Source organism: Castor canadensis, chromosome 8 (genome assembly GCF_047511655.1).
Source record: "Castor canadensis chromosome 8, mCasCan1.hap1v2, whole genome shotgun sequence".
NCBI lineage: Eukaryota > Metazoa > Chordata > Mammalia > Rodentia > Castoridae > Castor > Castor canadensis.
Genome location: NC_133393.1, coordinates 151,355,245 through 151,375,378, shown reverse-complemented (window position 1 = coordinate 151,375,378; position 20,134 = coordinate 151,355,245). Strand labels below are relative to the sequence as shown.

Sequence of the window (20,134 nt, the reverse complement as noted above, 5' to 3'; positions counted from 1 at the left end):
GAGGCAGGTGCACAATCACTTGAAGTATACCAGCCCACATTCCAATTACTTTTGAAATATGATTTTAAGATCTTACCATGACACATTTAAAGGAAAACAAGTAGGTGGACAAGCTACAGCTTGTCATTCCTGAAGTACCTGTATGTTCACCTGCCCTTAACTGTCACACTCTCCCCAACCCCCACTAGTATGTTTTGTTTTCATTGTGATGAGGTCTCAAGAAAATTAAGAGCCAATGGCTAGTGATGTTTAGATGTGAGACAGACACTCCCTTCTCCTTCACACTAAACAACAGTATATGGTACAAAGTTAGGGCTCTTTATTCACATAGTAGAATAAGGCAGAGCAAGGTAAGAGGGCAGCACAATCTCTATGCCAACAGATCTCAAAAATGTGAAAGTCCAGCTGGGCGCAGGTGTAATCCTACCCACTCAGGAGGCAGAGATCAGGAAGATCTCGGTTGGAAGCCAGCCCAGGCAAATAGTTCGAGAGACCCTATCTCAAAAAAACCAATCACAAAAAAAGGGCTGGTGGAGTGGCTCAAGGTATAGGTCCTGTGTTCAAACCCCAGTACTGAAAAAAAACAAAAGTAAAGTCCCTTGGCTTCTATCAGGCAGTTCTTTTTAGCTGGGGGAAACATTTAACTTGGTGAAAACAAAAGCAGGCAGCCTAGTTGTGGTGTGGAAGGTGCTAGATGTATGGCATCCAGTCAGTCCTGCTGGAAGTGCTTGGTGAGAGCATCCAGCAGCTCCTGTTTCTTCAGCCCACACTTCAGCCCATAGGCCCTGCAGGCCTCCTTCAGTGTGGCAACAGTGAGCTTGCCCAGTGTGCCCCTGACAATGTGAGCCTTCAGCTCCTCTTCAGATAACTCCACCTTCGGCCTTTTACTGCCAGAACCTTCATCACCTGGGGAGAAAGAGTAGGAAGGAATGACTGGAAATGTTACCAGTAGCATGGGGTCTGGGTAAACATTTTCTATGCTGTGATGCTGATGCCTATCTAAGGCCTAAGGGAACGCAGGTCTTGATAAGGCAGCTAATTTACGTTTAAAATAAAAAAATGTCTCACACCTAGGCAGGAGTTGCCAGGGGTATAAATGCCATCAGTCTACCCAAAATAGTTGCTCTGGGTGAACAAATCATTCCTTCCTTTCTGCCTTCTTACCTTCTTACAAAATGCAATTAGAGGCTGGAAATACGGTTCAGTGGCAGAGCACTTGCCTAGTATGCTTAAAGCCCTGGGTTTAATCTCCAAGGGAAAACAAAAACAAAAATGCATTTATAGACAGCATGTAAATTCCAAGGCACCAGGTGACAGACATGCAGGCTGATTAAGATAGACAAACACAGCATTAAACCATGTTCAGCATGTGACCAGGACACTCCAGGAGTTAGCTCTGATGCAAAAGAGAGAAAGCACCATGGACACCAACCTAACCTCTCACTGTTCTTTTTCCTCATAGGTATGTTAGGCAACCAGACCTAAATCTGGCTTTACTTTGCTAGACAGCCAACAGGAATACAGCCTAAATCAACTACTCCAAAATGGTGACAGTGCTCAAGGTGCTATACTGACAAAGACAAGGCTCACAGTAAAGAAAACTTTGGGTCCATTGGTAAGAAAAAGGACAGTCCAATAGGAAAAAAAATGGTTAATGCCAATAACAGGTAATGCATACACACAAAAAGTCCAGTTTCACTCATAACTGGAAAACTGCAAATCAAAACAAGACATAAGCCAGGTGTGGTGAACCATGCTTGTAATTTCCACTACTCAGGAGGTAAAGGCAGGAGGGTCAAGAGTTTAAGGCCTGCATGTGCAAGGCCCTGCATTTAATCCCCAGTGCTGAAACACAAAAAAGAAGAAAGAAAAGGACATAATTATCACTATAATTTTTTTGTAGAAATTTAAAGTCCAAGATGGCAAAGAGCATAGAAAACACACTTATTTCTTCTTGGATGGAGTTTAAATGTACCACTTTGGAGGCAATGCTTACAGGAATTTTAAATGTCTACAGCTTGACCTGGCAACTCCACTGCAAAGAATGTGTCTGTCCTGTGGATTTGCTCATACAAATACACAATGGTTGTTCATGTTCACTGCAGTATATTTACCAATAGAAGATCTGATTAAATAAACTAGGGCACAGCTATCTACTGTCTACAGCCCTAGTTTTTTAAAACAAGGTAGATATGTTATTAATGTAGCTATAAGTAACTGTGCAACATAAAAAGCTGAGTAACAGGAGTAGGGTATGGCTCAAAGTAGAGCACTGTTCAATAAGCACGAAGCCTTCAGTTTAATTCCCAGTACCACAAAAACAAAAAAGAAAATTGCTGGAGGCATGGCTCAAGTGGCAGAGTACCTGCTTAGCAAGTGGTCAAACCCCACTACTGTGAAAGAGAAAAAAAAAAAAAGCTGAGTAACAAGAAAACAATGTAACCGCTATTCCATTTGTGCTGAAATACATGTTTGTACAGGAACTTCTAGGCAACCATCTAACCCTAAGCTACATGACCAGCCCCATGTACACAAATTTCCGAAAGGCTGGTAATGGAGCTCTGTGGTAAAGTGCTTGCCTTCCATGCATGAAGCCCTAGGTTTGAACCCCACCAACAAAAAAAAAAAAAAAAAAAAAAGAAAGAAAGAAAGAAAGAAGGATTGGGGCATGGCTCAAGTGGTAGAACACCTGCCTAGCAAACATAAGGTCCTGAATTCAAACCCAGTACTGACCAAAAAAAAAGACGTAAGAAAGAAAAGAAAAAGAAATTTCTGATGAGACCATAGTGGCAGCTTTTTTTTTTTTTTTTTGCCATACCAGGGCTTGAACTCAGGGCCTATACCTTGAGCCACTCCACCAGCCCTTTTTGTGTTAGGTATTTTCGAGATAGAGTCTCTCAAACTATTTGCCTGGGCTGGCTTCAAACTATGATCCTCCTGATCTCTGCCTCCTGAGTAGCTAGGAATACAGGCGTGAGCCACCGGGCCCCAGCAAGGGCAATTTTTTAAAGGAACCCCTGTCCATCCACACCCAACTCCTCACCTTGTTTTCGCTTGGTAACTTTTCCCATAGGATTGTAATCTGGTGGATAGACAAGTTCTTTAAACTCATCTACTAGGGAGCCCAGTCTTCTATTCATTGCTTCAACTTTGGGCACTAGAAAGTCAAAACACCGAAAAGTGGACAAATAAGTGATGAGCACAGCTGGAGTTGTCCAGTTCCAGTTCTGTGGGAAGCAGAGAGGAGCACCTAATAGCTGGAGTGAGAAGGCTGGGGGAAGGGCCTGCTGGGCAGCTGACCTGACCACAGAAAACATTCAATACAGTCTTCCCAGCATTTACCGTATATAGTTGTCCCTCTGTTATCTGTGAGGATACCAAAATCCTCAAATGGCATAGTATTTGCATCTACTCTACACATAGCCTCTCACATTCTTTAAATCACCTCTAGATGGCAAAGATTTTAGATCTGAGCTTGGCTGAATCTGTGGATGTGGCACAGGAGAATATGGACTCAGTACTTCCTAATCTGCCTAAATGCCTTCAAGGAAGAGATGGGCTGCTAAACTCAAGGGCTTCTCTTCTGCCAAACCCAGCTAGACAGTCACCACAAAAAACACTTATGCTTTAATGCTGGGCTATTTTGTGTAGTATACAAGAGACCAGGAGTAACTTGGAAATTAAGCAGGCCAAACTGTTGTAATCTTTTAACCTTTGTTAGAATCTTCCTTAAATCCAATCTGCTTCCCAATGGATATTTACTTCTGTCACTGAATTGCCTGTGTTGTCTTACAAATATGTAAGAGACTCACAATCAAGAAGGGGACTAGCAGCAAGGCCAGAGCAGCCCAGCCTGGGAGGCCAAAAGCTCCCTGGTACTGGGTAATGAGGTAGCTTTTCTCAGGGCAGAGCACACACAGTCTAAGGGAAAGGCAGTAAGCACAGTGGTTCAGGGCGAGGGCTCCGGGCGAGATTCCCTGGATTCTAAGCTTAGATCCATCACTTACTGTTTAGTACCTATACCTTGGGTAAAGCACTAGCTTCTCTGTAAAATAAGAACAATGACAAGCCCTTACCTCAGAGTTATCAGAATTAAATGAGTGGATCCACAGGCCAACAGTAACTGCAGACTGTAGGCACTCACTAAGTATTATATACAATTTAACTTTACCAACTTATAGACACAGGGTGGCCTACTGCAGTGGCAAGTCTCTTGAGTACTCTCCCTCTCACTGAAGAACTAGCCAAGTCCACTCCTAGGCAGTTTACACTGATCTAGAAAATCTCTCAAGCAGACATGGTCTGGTCAGTAAGGTTAAGTCTTTAGAGAGGGTTAGGAAACACATCTATGCCACTGGTCAGAGTGAAATCAAATGGAAGGTGGCCTTTGATAAAAAGAACATCTCAGGTTGGATATAGCTCAATGGAAGAGTGCTTGCCTAGCATGCATGAGAACATGGGTTCAATCCCCAGCACTAAAAAAAAAAAAAACCAACAAAACTTCTTGACTCAGTCCAACCATCTTACATGTCAGATCTACTGCTTGCTCGGGCTCCATCAAATCCAAAGCTAGGGCCTCCAGGTTCCGAAAGTGCTGCTGCAGCACTGGGTTCTCAAAGCTGTCACTTCTGTTAAAACAATGAAATTAAAATGTAAATTGAACATTTAAATAATAAAATTTAGATATCCACTGAAATAGTACCCTAAGTAAAACAGTTGGGAATCTGGTCACGAATCAACTTCTCTCTCTCTAATTTTCAATTTATTGTCTGATGCTGGAGATCCAAAAGTTAATTTCCAAGCAAACCTGCCCACCTGTCTGTCACTGGAAGCTATGCGCAGAGACAAAAAGAAGCAGGATAGATGAAAGTAGATAGAAAACATGACAGCGGGAAGGTGGGGCCAGGGAAAAATAGAATCTTGAACATGCTTTCTTCTTACGTGCAGTAGCAGCAGCAAGGGAGGATTGTGTAAACTAGAATCACACAGCTGTGAAACTGAATCCTGGCTCTGTCTCTTTCTGGCTGGGTGACTCTAAGACAGATGTCTCATGCCTCTAACTCTCAGTTTCTTCATCTGTAAACTGGGCACAAGTCCAAGATTTCTTTCCCCTTTATTCTACTTAAGAATAAGGGAGAGGGTTGGCGGAGTGCTTGCCTAGCAAGCAAGAGACCTTGGGTTCAAACTCTAGCACTGAAAATAAATAATGAGATAATGTTGGCATTGTGTCTAGAACAGTATATGATCATGGTAGATTCTTTTTGTTTTGGTGGGACTGGGATTTGAACTCAGGTCTTTGCACTTGCAAAGCAGGTGCTCTACAATTTGAGCCACACCTCCAGTCCATTTTGCTCTGGTTATCTTTGTGTTTTTTTTGTTTTTTGGCAGTACTAGAGTTTGAACTCAGTGCTAGGCAAGCACTCTACTGCTCCAGCCATGCCTACAAGCCCTGCCTTGGTTATTTTGGAGACAGGGTCTATTGAACTATTTGTCCAGGCTGGCCTGAAACCACAATCCTTCCAATTCAGCCTCTCAAGTAGCTAAGATTACAGGCATGAGCCACCAGTGACTGACTATATTGCTTTTAAAAAAGCTGCCAATTACAGAGCTGGGCACTGGTGGCTCATGCGTATAACCTAGCTACTTGGGAGATTGAGATCAGGAGATTCATGGTTCAAGGGCAGCCCAGGCAAACAGTTCATGAGACCCCATCTCCAAAATAACTGGTGTAGCTCAAGTGGTAGAGCACCTGCTTTACAAGCGTGAAACCCCAGTCCTACCAAAAAAAGAAAAAAGCTCTCAATTACAAGTAATACTCTATCAGTTAACTGAAGAGAGTAAGATTGCATTCTCTTAGTCTATGTCTAACTTGAATTCCTAAGAAGAAAGGGAGGCCGTGCCAGAACAAAGTCTGAAAGCCTGAGACTGACCTAGTGCTCACCTGTATTTGAAGCGGAGTTTCTGAACAACAGCCTTCATCTTGTCTATCTGCTCTGGGTTGGCCATGACTTTCTCAGTAAAGGGCACCTTCCGCTTATCATCAGCATAGGGGAGGAAGACAAGCTGGAAGCCTGAAAAAGGGAATAGATTTTCTGAGATTTGACTTAAGATGTTGCACCTGTTTGTCACTCAGTTTCATATGTACCCTTCTATGTCCTATGACACTGGGGCTGAGGCCCTGCAAACCCTATTCCTCTGTTATCAGCTGGCACCTGATAGCATCAGCCTGACAGACCCCTCTGGAGTCCTGAGGGGATACTGAAAGGCAGAAGAATCTCCCTTTCTGTGCAGCAGCAGTTCCAGGCTCCAGCTTTTTTTTTTTTTTTTTTTGGAGATACTAGGGTTTAAATTTCAGGCCTCATGCTTGCTAGGTAGGCACTCTATCACCTGGACTATTCCACCAGCCTTTTTTTTAATGTTGGGTATTTTCAAGATAGGGTCTTGAGAACTATTTGCCCAGGCTGGCTTCAAACCGCGATCCTCCTGCTCTCTGCCTCCTGAGTAAAGCTAGGATTAGCAAAGTTAGCGCCTGGCTCCAGCTTGTTTCAACGAATCTAGAGTCAGCTGAGGAATGTCTCCATCCTGCTGGGCTAAGTCCCAGTTCCACTGGGCCCTCCTGAGCTTCAATCTCTCCCCATTTTCCCTCCACCCTCCAGCACATGTTAAAAGGAGGTTTTGGTCCAGTTACTGGCTGGTTCAAGGACTGAAAAATACAGACACAGTAACCAACTGCTGCTGCCAGGTGAAGGGCCCTGGCAATGCAGAGGGTACTGAGCAAACAGGAAGAAGCAAGCCCTTACCTCTCCTCTGCTCTCTAGCGCCCACCAGGCAAGAGCCTGGCTCAGCCTGTGCCGAGCGATAAGTGCTTAATAAGTGAGCATGCTGATGACCAGGGTTAAAAATGTAATATATCCAAAGTTAATTTTTATTAGCATGGCTAGAGAAGGGGAACGACCACCATCTGGTGAGTATTTTGTGCTAGGCACAAGCTGTGAGGGAATCAGATGCATTTGGAAAGGTTCAGGAGCCCTGGAAATCCATCACGTACCTGGAGGAGTCACTTGAATTTTTTGATCATCCAACTCCTCTTCCTGTGGCACCAAAGCCACAAAATAAGGGGGAACATTCTTGCGAGGTGTGTACCTACACACTGCTATGACCTCCTTCTCCAGACACTTGGTGAGCAGAGCACTGAACAGTGTTGAGCTTCCTGGAAAACAAATGTCCCAGTGGCTGACATCCTAAAGAGTTCTCTAACTTCTCTCCTCTTAGCCCATGGCATAACCCTACAATTTCTCTTTCATTTTCTTTTTCTCTTTTTTTTTGGGGGAGGGGTGGGGGAGTACAGGAAGTACTACCCCTGAGGGGTAGTTCAAACTCAGGGGCCTGAGTTTGACTCAGGGCCTCATGCTCTACCACTTGAGCCACACTGCCAGCCCTTTTCATTTTAGTTTTCAGATAGGGTTTCATGCTTGTGCCCAAGGCCAGCCTTGATCTGTGATCTTCCTGTCTCTGGATCCAGAGTAGCTGGGAATGTAGTTATGAACCATTACACCCACCTTGTTCTTTTAAGATAAGGTCTTGCTAACTTTTTGCCTACGCTGGCCTTGAACCACAATCCTATCTCCCAAGTAGCTGGGATTACAGACATGAGCCACCATGCCCAGTCAGGTTCATTTTCCTTAAAGGGCTATGATACCTCAATAAGAGTGAGGTGCCAGAGCTGAAGGAAAAGTGAGGGTAGAAAGGACATGGAAAGGAAGAGAAAGAAAAGCAATAAGGTTTAGAAAGCACAAACATTCCCTCTAGGAGTGTGAATTACTAATGTCAGTCCACTCTACTGACATTGAGCTAATGGCACTGATACTAACACAATACTGGCAGTGGAGGCCGCGCCTGTGAACAGTGCAAGTACACGCAATGGCAGAGCTCGCATCACCTACAACTCCCAACACTAGAGAAAAAACTGTGGGTGGTTTTGGTTTTTTAGTTTAGTTTTTTTTTTTAACTCAGGACCTCACACTTGCTAGGCAGGAGCTCTACCACTTGAGCCACTCCACCATCCTATAGGTTTGGATTGCTTTGGCTCAAATAATTCCACAGGAAAAATTTTAAAAATCCCAAATTCCACAGCCCCCTGCAGGATTTTCACAATATGTGTCAGTATAGGGTCCTGAAGAAATTCCTTTAACTTCATTTAGTCCCACATTTCCAAAATTTGAGCATGAAACATTTTCAGAATACCCCATTGATATCTCCTGAACAGTGCCCATTCAGTACCCACTTAGGACATGTGGCTCTTAAACCACTTCCTGTGTTAAAGCCCTTTATTCACCTTTGGTCTATGCCACTCACCGTTTACCAGGGACTCTTCTGGGTACACAAACAGGGAGGGCCTCAGGTAATGGTGCTTCTTCAGCATCACCAAGGGCTTGAAGCCGATGAGAACCAAACCTGCTTCATCAAACCGCTTCAGCTCCTCTGTTTCCTCTTTCTCTAGTACAATGGGACGACTCCCATAGATCTAAAGGAGGGGAACATGAGGACCACACAGAGGCTACATGGAGATGCAAAATGGTGGCACCGGACACTAGCAAGGTAAATAAGCTCTTTTTTTTTTTTTTTTGGCGGTACTGAGGTTTGAACTTAGGGCCTCACACATGCTAGGTAGGTGTTCTATACTTGAGTCACCCTTTTTCATGTTAAGTATTCTTGAGATAGGGTCTTGCAACCTATTTTCCCAGGCTGGCCTTGAACCATAATCCTGGTCTCTGCCTCTCCACTAGCTAGGATTACACATGTGAGCCACCAACACTCAGCCAATCAGTTCTCTTTAAGGAGTAGAAAGATAAGCTGGGCACCAGTGGCTTATGCCTGTAATCCTAGCTACTCAGGAGACAGAGATCAGGAGGATTGAGGTTTAAAGTCAGCCCAGGCAAATAGTTCAAGAGACCCTATTTCAATAAAACCCATCACAAAAAAGGGCTGGTGGAGTGGCTCATAGTGAAGGCCCTGAATTCAAACCCAAGTACTTTAAAAAAAAAAGAAAAGGAGCAGAAAGATGACCCATCCTTTTCCTACAACAGGGAATTAACACTTTTTGAAGAAAAAAATCAAAAAAACAGGATACAATGGCTCAAACCTGTAATCCTACCGATTCAGGAGATGGAGAATGAGAGGATCACAGTTCAAGGCCAACCCTGGCAAAAATTAAAAATCAAGGGTGACGGCTGGAGATATAGCTCAGTGGCAGAGTGCTTGCCTAACATATACAAGGCCCTGAGTTAGATCCCCAGCCCTGCAAAAATTAAAAAAAAAAAAAAAAGACTTTACTAGATGAGTAAACTGAGGCCCAATGGTTGTGCAACTCTGGCTCAGGGTTAATCAGCTGCACTGGGTTTAAAAGCAGATCTTCAGGTGCTAAAGACCACACTCTGCATGAATTTATTCCTTCTCCCATCTCACATGTACTCATCACCCAGCCCCATCCCTGGTGTGCTTACTTATGAATGGGAGGACCTATGTCAGGTGATGGGTTAAGTCTCTGTTAAGGTCAAAGGGAGAGAGAAACACACATCCTAAGTACTACTTTCAATCCTGTTTGAATTTTGATCCTGGAGTGTGATTAATAGTAGAACTTAGTAGCAGACTCAAATGTGGATCTTATGAACAAAAGAAAAGAGCCCTCAAGATGTTTTCAGACATACTGGATCAAGAAAGAAACTCAATGGCCAGAAGAGCTACTGTATATGAATGAACTGACATGAAAAACTAGTTACTTCCAAAATGGGAGAGCAAGTTTCTTATCTCCTTCAAAAGTAGGACAAAAAAACTCTGGTTTGAAATCTGTGCTCCAAAAAAACATCTCATGAATTGAACCAAAATACTATTTAATTCCAGTCATTCCTTAAGCAAAAACTGCACTTAAGCAAAAACCTGATTCTTTCCCACATTTGCATAATTAAAAAAGGATGACTCATTTGATTTTAATTTTCAATTCAAATCCTTCTATAGATAGAATGAAAGTGAGAGGACCAGGAAGGACTATGTTCAAAAAAGGCAGACGTGTCATTTCAAAGGAAATTTTGGTCATTTAGCAAAAAGAAATTCACTCCACTTCACATCTAAACTTTCCCTAGCTCCTCATCTCCCTCGATAACTAGAAAGCACTTTCTGCCATTGTTCCAGACCAAGGAATTAGACTGTTAGAGCAGTGTGTGCTGGGTAGTCAAGAGCCAAGGGCTACACTGCCATCTTCTGTAAACTGCTGGCCCTGTTTAACTTTCTTTCTACATCTCAAGATACCACTACTCAAATGGTATAGATACTACAAGATACTACATCTCAGATGCCACAGTTGCAAAGAATTATTTTGTGTCTTAACAGTTTAGTTGGGAAGACACACACATGAAAGTGATTTCACTGGTTAGACTGCTCAATGTATCCCCTCCCTGTTAGCCCTTCAATAAGAGAAAATTCAGTAAGAAGTGTTATACACCTACCTGAGACCTCTTGGTGTCGCTAGGCAGGAGTAAACTGCCTGTATTTACATTAAATGTCCTGGTCTTGGTTTTTACTGGTTCATTTGTTTCCCGATAGAGCCTTACTGGAAAAGGCTTGTTAGCCTTCTGGACCAAGTTATAAATGCCCACAGTGAGTGCTATATCTTTACTGAGCTTAAACTTTAACCTGAGAGAAAAAAATGAAAAGGCATAGACTGAAAGATTATGTGTTTTCCCATTTAAGACCCCTTCATGGCACCTAAGTTTCAATTTTCTTGATTTTCGCCAATAATCAAAGCAAGTTCTTCAAATATAAACAGAATACAGACAGGCCTGGTGAGATATGTCTCTGATCCTAGCACTTGGAAAGCTGAGGCAGGAGGATCATGTGTTTAAGGCCAGCCTAGATTACACAGCAAGACTCCACCTTAAAAAAAAATGATAATCTAACAACATGGTTGCTATTGATTTAAAGAAATCAGAATAATACCACATCTTAACAATGATTATGATTAAGATTTATCGAGTTTTTGCTCCATACAGGCTCTGTTTTATATTTTTTTGCATTTAGTCCTCACAATAACCTATTGTTAGGCCCATACCGGGTGAAGAAAGCAGACAATGTACTAGTGAGTGCAGCTGAGGATACTCAGACCACAAGGAAATGGAAGGCTGTTTTACTCTGGAGAAATGTCTCACCAGCTCTTGCCAGAGAAAGAAGCAAATAGCTTGTGCTAGCCTGAAACAAAGCAAGTTTTTTGGAGGAAGACAGTGAGGGAGGAGCTCAGCCCAGGGAAGTCAAGGCAATGTGCTGTTTGTGACTTGTTAGGGGACTCGTGGGCAGCTGACCCAAGCATACTGCACACCTGGAAAGTACTCGCTTCCTGGTCTCCTTTGCTCGAACCTTCCTCAACAGGTCTTCTAGCTTGCTCGATTCCTCAAAGTAAACCCCAAGATCTTCATCCTCTGCTATGCTGATGATATCTCTGTAGAACAAGGATATGTCAAAACCTCCATGTTTTTTCAGGTGCATCAAGTCAAGGAAGATACCTGGTGCAAGAACAAACACAAGTAAGAGAGAAAAGCCATTTTCAGCAAATGAGAACTTTTTCTTCGTTTGTTTGGCAGTACTGGGGTTTGAACTCAGGACCTTGTGCTTGCGAGGCAGGCACTCTATGACTTGAGCCTCACCTCCAGCTGAGAATTTTTTTTTTTAGGTGATGGGGTCTCACTATGTTGCCCAGGTTGGCCTAGAACTCCTGACTCAAGCAATCCTCTTGCCTCACCCTCCTGAGTAGCTGGGACAACAGGCACATGCCACCTTGCCTGGCTCAACAATTTTGTTTTCAGTTAAACTCAAATACACTGTTAAAAGCCTCCCAAGACTCGGCTTGATGGTGCATGCTTATAATCCCAGTAGTTGGGAGTCTGAGGCAGGAGATCACAAGTTCAAGGCCAGCTTGGGCAATACAGAGACCCTTTCTCAGAAACACACCCAAGGGCTGGTGGAATGGCTCAAGCGATAGAGCACTTGCCTAGCAAGTCTGAGACCCTGAGTTCAAACCCCAGTACCCCCAAAAACAAAAAAACATAAACAAAAAGCACACACACACAAAAATAATAAACAACCCTCCCCCCCAAATATCTAGATTGATTATTAACATTTTTAGAATGTAAGAGAAAGTGGCTAAGTAAATCAACTGTTATAATAACTCTGGTTTTTTAAGTTATGAACATCATTATTATGTATTTGAAAATGTTCCAATAACCATACGTGATAGCATTAAAATCAGATAAGCTTGCTCTGATAGAGCCCTTTACACAGTACGGCAGGGTCATTTTCAATGTTAATGTTACACAGGTGTCTTCCTCTGGCCTCACCTGATTCTTTTCTTTGACTCTGGATAGCAAAAAACATGACATCAGCTATAAAAAAAACAATAAAATGAATCATTCTTGACCTCTCTTCCTGAGAGAACCCATTTTCACTCCGAAAGAAGTATCTCTATTCTAATAAACTTTACTATATTATTGTTCTCACCCTAGGGACAACCTGCTTTCAATCTATTGAAAATGTATTCCTTTACACTGCTATCACTTTCACTAAAAAAAAAAAAGCAAGCAAGCAAGCAAGCAGTAAAATTAAGCGCCAAATTAAAAGAACAAGGAAAATGCCCACCTGTGTCACGGAGATCACCGGCTTTGGTCCTGGCCCGGCTGGCTTTGGCATTGTCATTGCCATGGGGGTCGTCTTCATTGGTAAACAGCATGATCCTCTTATGGCTCATCTTGAACTGGACGTTACTAAAGAGGTTGGCACAGACCCACAGCACTTCGCTCATTGAGTAGTCAGATCCATGGCCAATTAGTTCTTGGAAATGCTTTTTTCCCTGATGTCCCTTAAACTGGTCAAGTTCTAGCACTCGTTTAGCACCTGATCAGAGGCAGGAGTCAAATTGACAGAAAAATGAGAAGAGGGTCAGAGCCACCTTCACCACAGACTAACACAGGCCCTTTCTGTTAGTCAAGGAACCATTTACTTAACACCCCATAGTTGTTTAACATATACCCAGAGGTCCACATCCCAACAAGGAGCCTCTCATGCAGAAAAGCATGCTCCTGGACAAGAAGCTTCCTCCTCCACAGCCCTCCCAGTTCAGGGTAGTGACCTTTTCACATTAAGGAAAACACTAACCACTGATACTAAAATACTGACCTGGATTGTCCAACTCTTGTAAGACATAAATGTTTTTGAAATTCACTGAATTTTTGTCTTTCTTGGTACCATAGAACACCACTGCCAAGAGATCTCGATCACTGCTGATGATCTTACTGGTGTACACACACTGGATACACTGAACAAATAAAAAGCCAATGGATATTTACTTAATACCAAACTTAACTTCTAGAAGTGTGTGGTATATAGTAGGGTGCTTAATATGTAGTAACTGAATTTGTACAGGTAGACATGACCTCTACCATCAGGAAGTTCCTGAATCAGTGAATGATTGGCATATAATCAAGTTACAACAAAACACCAAGTACAGTACAGTAGAACTTCCCAAAGAAACCCGAGAATTAAAATCATATATATTCTCGGACCAGGAATGGTGGTACACTGTAATCCCGGCACTTGGAAGGCTAAGGCAGGAGAATAAAAAGTTTGTGGCCAGCCTGGGTTAAAAGAAAAAAAAAAGTCCAATATTAGAATCAGAAACTTGAAGCTGAGTTCCACTGATATCACCTACTTAACTTTGGCTGATTTTGGACAGGTCACTTGATCTTTCCTCAAGTATGCTGACACTAAGAAACAGCTGATAGTTATAAAATAATTACATGGTTTAAATTAACAACAAGTACATGTGACCAGAAAATAAATCAATCACTGATGATAGTGTCCCTTGAAGTAAAAGTGCTTAATTGCACAATTAAAGACATCAGTATTCCAATCACAGGAAAGGTCTTCTATTCCCCTTCTTCCCACCCCCTCAAAAAAAACCCTAATGTCCACATCTAATAAATTAGGTCTCATGAGAGTTGATTAGTCCTAGGAGCCTACCTAAAGCTTGGGGCACTGACAAACTTAAGTTTTTGAATCTGCAAAGCTGAGGAACAAATCAACCTTTGTAACCCCACCTCAAAGTCCTGCCTTAGTCTCTAGCCTTCCTCCATAGCAAGTCTCTCCTTCAATAAAAATGCAGAACTTATAATAATGGCTAGTCACTGACAGTAGTCCACATGGAAAGTAGCATTACTATATTTTAATCTACTCTTTGAGCAGTCTGCACAAGCTTTCACAAGAATTTGGTAAGGGCTCCTTTTAGACTCTTAAGAATTAAAAATACAACAACAAAAATAAAAACAATACAGAAAAGATTAAAATATCCTAGCCAAGGACAGGCTAAAAGAAAAAAGAATCTAAAATAGAATTTTAGGAAATGTTCTTTTACTTATGAAATAAATTGTACTCATTTGTGAATGTCTCTTTCATTTGGTACCTAACACTACATTCACTTCTGGAGTCTTTAGGCTTCAAAAGTTCCATGAACACTTTGGAATCATATGTAGAACTGTGAGTGCTGTCATCTTTGGGACGAAGGCGCATTGCTTCATCATATCCTCAAAGAGGGCTGTGGGGGCTGGGGCTGGGACTGTAGCTCAGTGGTAGAAGACTTGCTTAGCATGAGGAAGGCCCTGGGTTGGATGCCCAGCACCTCCAGAAAACAAAAAACAAACAGACAAAAAAGAGGTCTATGACACAAAAAACATTAAGGCACCACTCCTCAAAGTGTGACCTCCAAATTAGTACCATCAGTACCATCTGAGAACTTACTGGAAATGCACATTCTGGGTCCCTGTTACAGAACCAGATATTCTGGTTTTGGGGTAAGGCAGTTTGTATTTTAATGCTCTGCAAGTGAGAATCACAGCTTTAAGGTAGGAATTTTTTTTTTTTTTTCCAGTTCTGGGGCTTGAATTTAGGGTCTCACATTGCTAGGCAGAAGCTCTATCACTTTAGTCACTCCTCCCATTAAGCAGTTAGTCCCCACTCCTCCCTCCTTCCTGCCCCTCATAACTATACACATGCATGCTCTATGGATTTACTTATTCTGGATATTTCATATAAATGAGATTACACATATGTAAACTTTTGTGTCTGGATTCTTTTTCTTTGTTTTTGGCGGTACTGGTTTGAATTTAGGGCTTCACACTTGCTAGGCAGGTACTCTACTACTTGAGCCAAGCCTCCAACCTGTGTCTGGTTTCTTCATTTATCATGTTTCCAAGGTTCATCTACCTTATAGTATGTATCACTTCTTTTCTTTTCTTTTATTTTTTTTTTGTGGGGGGGAACAAGTACTGGGTTTGAACTCAGGGCCTTGTGTTTGCTAGGGAGACTCTTGAGCCAGGCTTCTTTTCTGTATTTTTTGGTGGTACTGCGGCTTGAACTCAGGGCCACACACTTGCTGGACAGGTGCTCTACCACTTGGACCATACACCCTGCCCTTTTTGCTTTGTTTATTTATTTATTTATTTTTTTGGTAGGAATGGGGTTTGAATTTAGGGTTTTGAGTTTGCAAAGCAGGTGCTCTACAGCTTAAGCCATACTTCTAGTTCATTTTGTTCTGGCAATTTGGGAGATGGAGTCTCACAAACTATTTGCTTAGGCTGACCTCAAACCTCAGTCCTCCCAAGTAACTAAGATTATAGACCAGAGCCACCAGTGCCCAGCTGCTTTGGTTATTTTTGAGAGAGGGTCTCATTGTTATGCCTGGGCTGGCCTAGACCATGATTTCTATTTATGCTTCCTGAGTAATTGGGATGACAGGCTTATGCAACTGTGCCCAGTTTATTTATTTATTTATTTATTTTTTGTTCACAGTTTATTTTTTGAGATGAGGTCTCAGGAACTTTTTGCCCAGTCTGGCCTCAAACCACAATCCTCCCCACTTCCACCTCTCAAGTGGCTAGGATTACAGTCATGAGACCACACCCAGCAGGTATTCGTTCTTCTACCTTTTGGGGTTTTTTTGTGGTGTTAGAGATTAAACTCAGAGCCCAGTGGGTGCCGGTGTCTCACACCTGTAATCATAGCTACTCAGGAGGCAGAAATCAGGAAGATTACTGTTCAAAGCCAGTCTGGGCAAACAGTTCACGAGACCCTATCTCAAAAAAATCCATCACAAAAAAGGGCTGGTGGAGTGGCTCAAGGTGTAGGCCCTGTGTTCAAGGCCCAGTACAGCAAAAAAAAAGCAAAAAAACAACCCAGGGCCTTGTGCATCTTGTGCATGCTACCAAGTGCTCTTTCACTGAACTGTACCCCTGTTTTTTCTCTTTTTTAAAATTATAGCCATCCTAGTGGGTATGAAGTGGTACCTCATCGTGGTCTGGATTTTCATTTCTCTAGTGACTAGCACTCTCAGCCATTTTTGCATTTATATATCTTTGGAGAAATGTGTATTAAAGTCCTTCATCCATTTTAAAATAGGGGTTGTTAAATCAGGACATGATACACACACACATGGAAATGTAATGAAACTCCCTGTATAACTATTTTAAACAAACAGAAATGTCTTTGTTTTCAAAAACAATGGACAGGAAGATAAAATGGGTCCTGTCTGGGGTTGGTACCAGTAGCGGGGGGAGGATATAGGGAAGAGGTAAAGGAGGGTGAATACATTAGAAATATTATATACTCATGTATGCAAATGGAAAAATTAAACCTGTTGAAACTATTCTAAGAAGAGAGGGCGGGAAAGGAGAATGATGGAGGGGGTGAGTTTGGACTAAGATATTTTGTAAGCACTTTTATAAATGTCACAATGTATCCCCAGTACAATAATACAATAATAAAAAACTTTTAAAAATTGGGGTTGTTGTAATCTTTTTTAACCACAGTAGTATTTGACTCCAAAAGATCACAGGAAGACTCTTTTTATAGTTTTTTGGTGGTATTGGCATTTTGAACTCAGAGCCTTGTACTGCTAGGAAGGAGCTCTACTACTTGAGGCACTCCTCTAATGGTTCTCTTTGGGAGGTGGTGCTCGCGATTGAACCCAGGGCCTTGTGCATGCTAGGCAAATGTTCTATTACTGAACCAGTCCAAAAGAACTCTGCACACTACAACTGCCAGCACTTCCCTTCTTCCTTTATATCCCATCTCTAAAGGAGAAGCTTGTTTCTACTAGCAGAGCTAATAAAGAAGGTAGGAGCAATGTGCTCCTACAGTGCCAAAGTCAGACCTAGAATGAAATGGAACTGGTCTCCAATACTGCTACTTTTTCCAGCTGCATGTACAGGCAACCACCCAGGGGAGGCTAAACATCACTGGCTAACCCAATTTATCATCCACAAACTTTTTTCCAGGGCTGGGGGAGTGTTTCAAGTTATAAGAGCACCTGCCTAGCAGTGCAAGGCCCTGAGTTCAAACCCCAGTCTGCCAAAAAAAATTTTTTTTTCCTAAAGAGTCTATGTTTTTAAAAGTTTTTGGTTTGGTTTGGTTTTGGTTTTGAGATAGGGTCTTGCTATATAAACCAATCTGGCCTTGAACTCATGATCTTCCTAACTCAGTCTCCTCCTGAGTGCCAGGATTACAGGTCTAGCCCATGCCTAGCTCGAGTTTTTTTTTTTTTTTCATACTCATATGAATATGAGTGTAATTCCTGCCAAAGAGAAGGTTCAAAGGGCTCAATGATAGATCACTTGCATAGTATGTACAAACCCTGGGTTTGATCTCTAGCACCAAAAAAATAAAATAAAATAAAATAAAAAAGAGGTCTGGACCACACATGTGGCCTGTGGGTGAAAAAGGCCTAACAACCCTTCCCTGACTGCTGTGGATCCTGTGAGGGTCAAGAGGGAGGCTATCCCTAGGTTCTGTTCAGATTCCCAGACAGCACCTCACCTGCCAATTTCTGTTGCACAGGCTTCTCCCTACATTTTAAGTTAAATAAAAAGGCAGACTTTTAGCTGGTAGAGTGGCTCAAGTGGTAGAGTGCCTCCCTAGCAAATGTAAGGCTCTGAGTTCAAACCCCAGTACCAACACCACCACCAACAAAAATAATAAAAGAACAGGCTTACCTGGATGCTCATATCAAAAGGAGTCAATTCCTCTTCACTCTGAGATTCAAACATAGCCCTGGAGGCATCCACCAAAAAAATCAGACTATCTCTTCCTGAACATTTATATTCTCCTATGGGGAAAGAAATAGAAGGAAATGTTAGCCTTTGTATTCTTATTTATCATGTTTATCACAAATACAAGTAGAAGAAAGTCCATAAAGCAAAATATAACCTGATGAATTTTTTGGGGGGGGGGCAGCTTGAACTCAGGGCCTTTCACTTCCTAGGCAGGCACTCTACCACTTGAGCAACTTCGCCAGCTCTTTTTTTGTGTTCAAGAATAATCAGTAGAACTGTGTGCTGGTGGCTCACACCTAGCTACTTGGGAGGCTGAGATCAGGAGGACTGTGATTCAAGGCCAGCCCAGGCAAATAGTTCTCTAGACCCCATCTCCAAAATAACCAGAGCAAACTGGACTGGAGGTGTGGCTAAAGCAGAAGAACACCTACTTTGCAAGCTCAAAGCTCTGAGTTCAAACCCCATTCCCACCAAAAAAAAAACAAAAAAACAAAAAACAGGCGGTAGTAGTTGTATTAGGGAAGTAGATGTACAGATTGCAGTAGGCTTTCTTTTATTTTTTGTTTCCTATATTTCTCACTTTTAGCAAAAACACTTTAAAATTTTCTACCCAGGAGATAAATTGACAAGTATGTAGATTACAGATTACATGTGTGTTTACTTCTCTTCCATTGCCCTGTGTGTTACTGTGTTGCTAAACACACACTCCCAAACCTGAAGGCTATCATAAAGGAATCACTCTCCTGAAATTGTTGCTAATGTTTACACTCTTCAATTGCAGCATTCCCATAGAATTAAGGCATTTTTGCAGAGGTCCTGGAATGAGCAAAACTACCTTCTTGGGTGAGGAAGGGTCTTACTTGAACTGTGTAAGGTGACAAAGTTTACCATGGACAAGGTCATTTATTGGAACTCAGATGACAATCTCAGTAAACATTTGGTGTGAACAGCAAAAGTTGAAACTTAGAAATGTCCCAAAGATGGGCTGGGATGTAGCTCAGTGGTACAGCACTTGCCTAGCATGCACGAGGTCCTGGGTTCGATTCCAGCACCAAAAAAGAAAAGAAAAAAAAAAAAAAAGAAATGTCCCAAAGACTAGAATAGGATCTGAATAAAAGGGCATAGGGTCGTTCTGCAAAACTCAAAGGGAGAAAAGTATTTCAGATTACCTGGAGAGAGAAGAGTGGGCCATGGGACACAAAAGTCCACCCAGCAGAAAAAAAGCAGGCAAGATCTTTCTTCCACACACAGAATGGCAAATCCTATTAAAGTCACTTACCACCTGTATCAGGGCTCTCCTCTTCTTCTTCCTCTTCTTCACCCTCGGTTTTGTAGTAAGACTCCCACCCCGACATGTTGGTTTCTGCTAACTAGGTAAAAGAAGTTAAAATCAGAAACAAGCAAATTTAAATCGAAAAAATATCGACTTCTAGGCTCTTTTAAGATCTGTTCTAAATACTCAGGGTTACTAATGAGGAATGTGGATGAGCATTTCTCATTGCTTCGGGGTCAACAGACTCCGGGTGGCCGCTCTGATACGAGTGCTGGGGCAGCCCAACCCTGGAGGTCCCGCCGCCAGCAACGACTGGACTGTGAGGACAGTCTTCTCTAGCGGAACCACTCGCACTCATTCCACCCAAACATCTCCCCCAACCTCTCAACCAATCACCTAATGAGGACTCAAGCTCAGGTGGGAAGGAGCGGAGTCCAGAGGCTGTCTCTAACCTGAAGTCTACTAACTTCTGGCGGTCACTGCCCAGCGCCGACATTAGGGTGGCGCGTGCGAATGAGTGAGCCAGCAAGGTGTGGCCAACCTGGTCCGCAAGCAATAAGCACAGAGAACACTCACCCTACCTTTGCCACTGGCAAGAGCTCAATTTGCACAGAAAGAGGACACCACGTCGGCGCGGAGTTCTTTGCTCTCCTCCAATCAACGTCCTTAACGTCATCACGCACAGTGCGCTCTTCTCCCCTCAGGCTGACCCGCCCAC

The 20,134-nt window shown here is 42.5% G+C and overlaps 1 protein-coding gene across 5 annotated transcripts in view; it reads right to left on the bottom strand.

Annotated features, from left to right (window-relative positions):
- Window positions 1–297: 297 nt before the first annotated feature.
- Window positions 298–20,134, bottom strand: part of Xrcc6 (X-ray repair cross complementing 6) — a 51,651-nt gene continuing 31,814 nt past the window's right edge. The window contains exons 1-13 of one of the 5 annotated variants that reach the window (XM_074084578.1): window positions 19,998–20,124; window positions 19,423–19,513; window positions 18,084–18,196; window positions 13,219–13,357; window positions 12,682–12,936; window positions 11,369–11,552; window positions 10,503–10,689; window positions 8,356–8,524; window positions 7,049–7,210; window positions 5,942–6,071; window positions 4,528–4,628; window positions 3,044–3,157; window positions 298–906 (exon numbers count right to left, since the gene is read on the bottom strand). In XM_074084578.1, coding sequence (XP_073940679.1) covers window positions 710–906; window positions 3,044–3,157; window positions 4,528–4,628; window positions 5,942–6,071; window positions 7,049–7,210; window positions 8,356–8,524; window positions 10,503–10,689; window positions 11,369–11,552; window positions 12,682–12,936; window positions 13,219–13,357; window positions 18,084–18,196; window positions 19,423–19,498 — 1,827 coding nt within the window. In that variant the 5' untranslated portion in view covers window positions 19,499–19,513; window positions 19,998–20,124 and the 3' untranslated portion in view covers window positions 298–709. Of the gene's footprint in view, window positions 907–3,043; window positions 3,158–4,527; window positions 4,629–5,941; window positions 6,072–7,048; window positions 7,211–8,355; window positions 8,525–10,502; window positions 10,690–11,368; window positions 11,553–12,681; window positions 12,937–13,218; window positions 13,358–18,083; window positions 18,197–19,422; window positions 19,514–19,812; window positions 20,125–20,134 lie in introns of those variants that run through there. The other 4 variants (XM_074084581.1, XM_074084577.1, XM_074084579.1 and 1 more) reach the window with 4 other exon arrangements.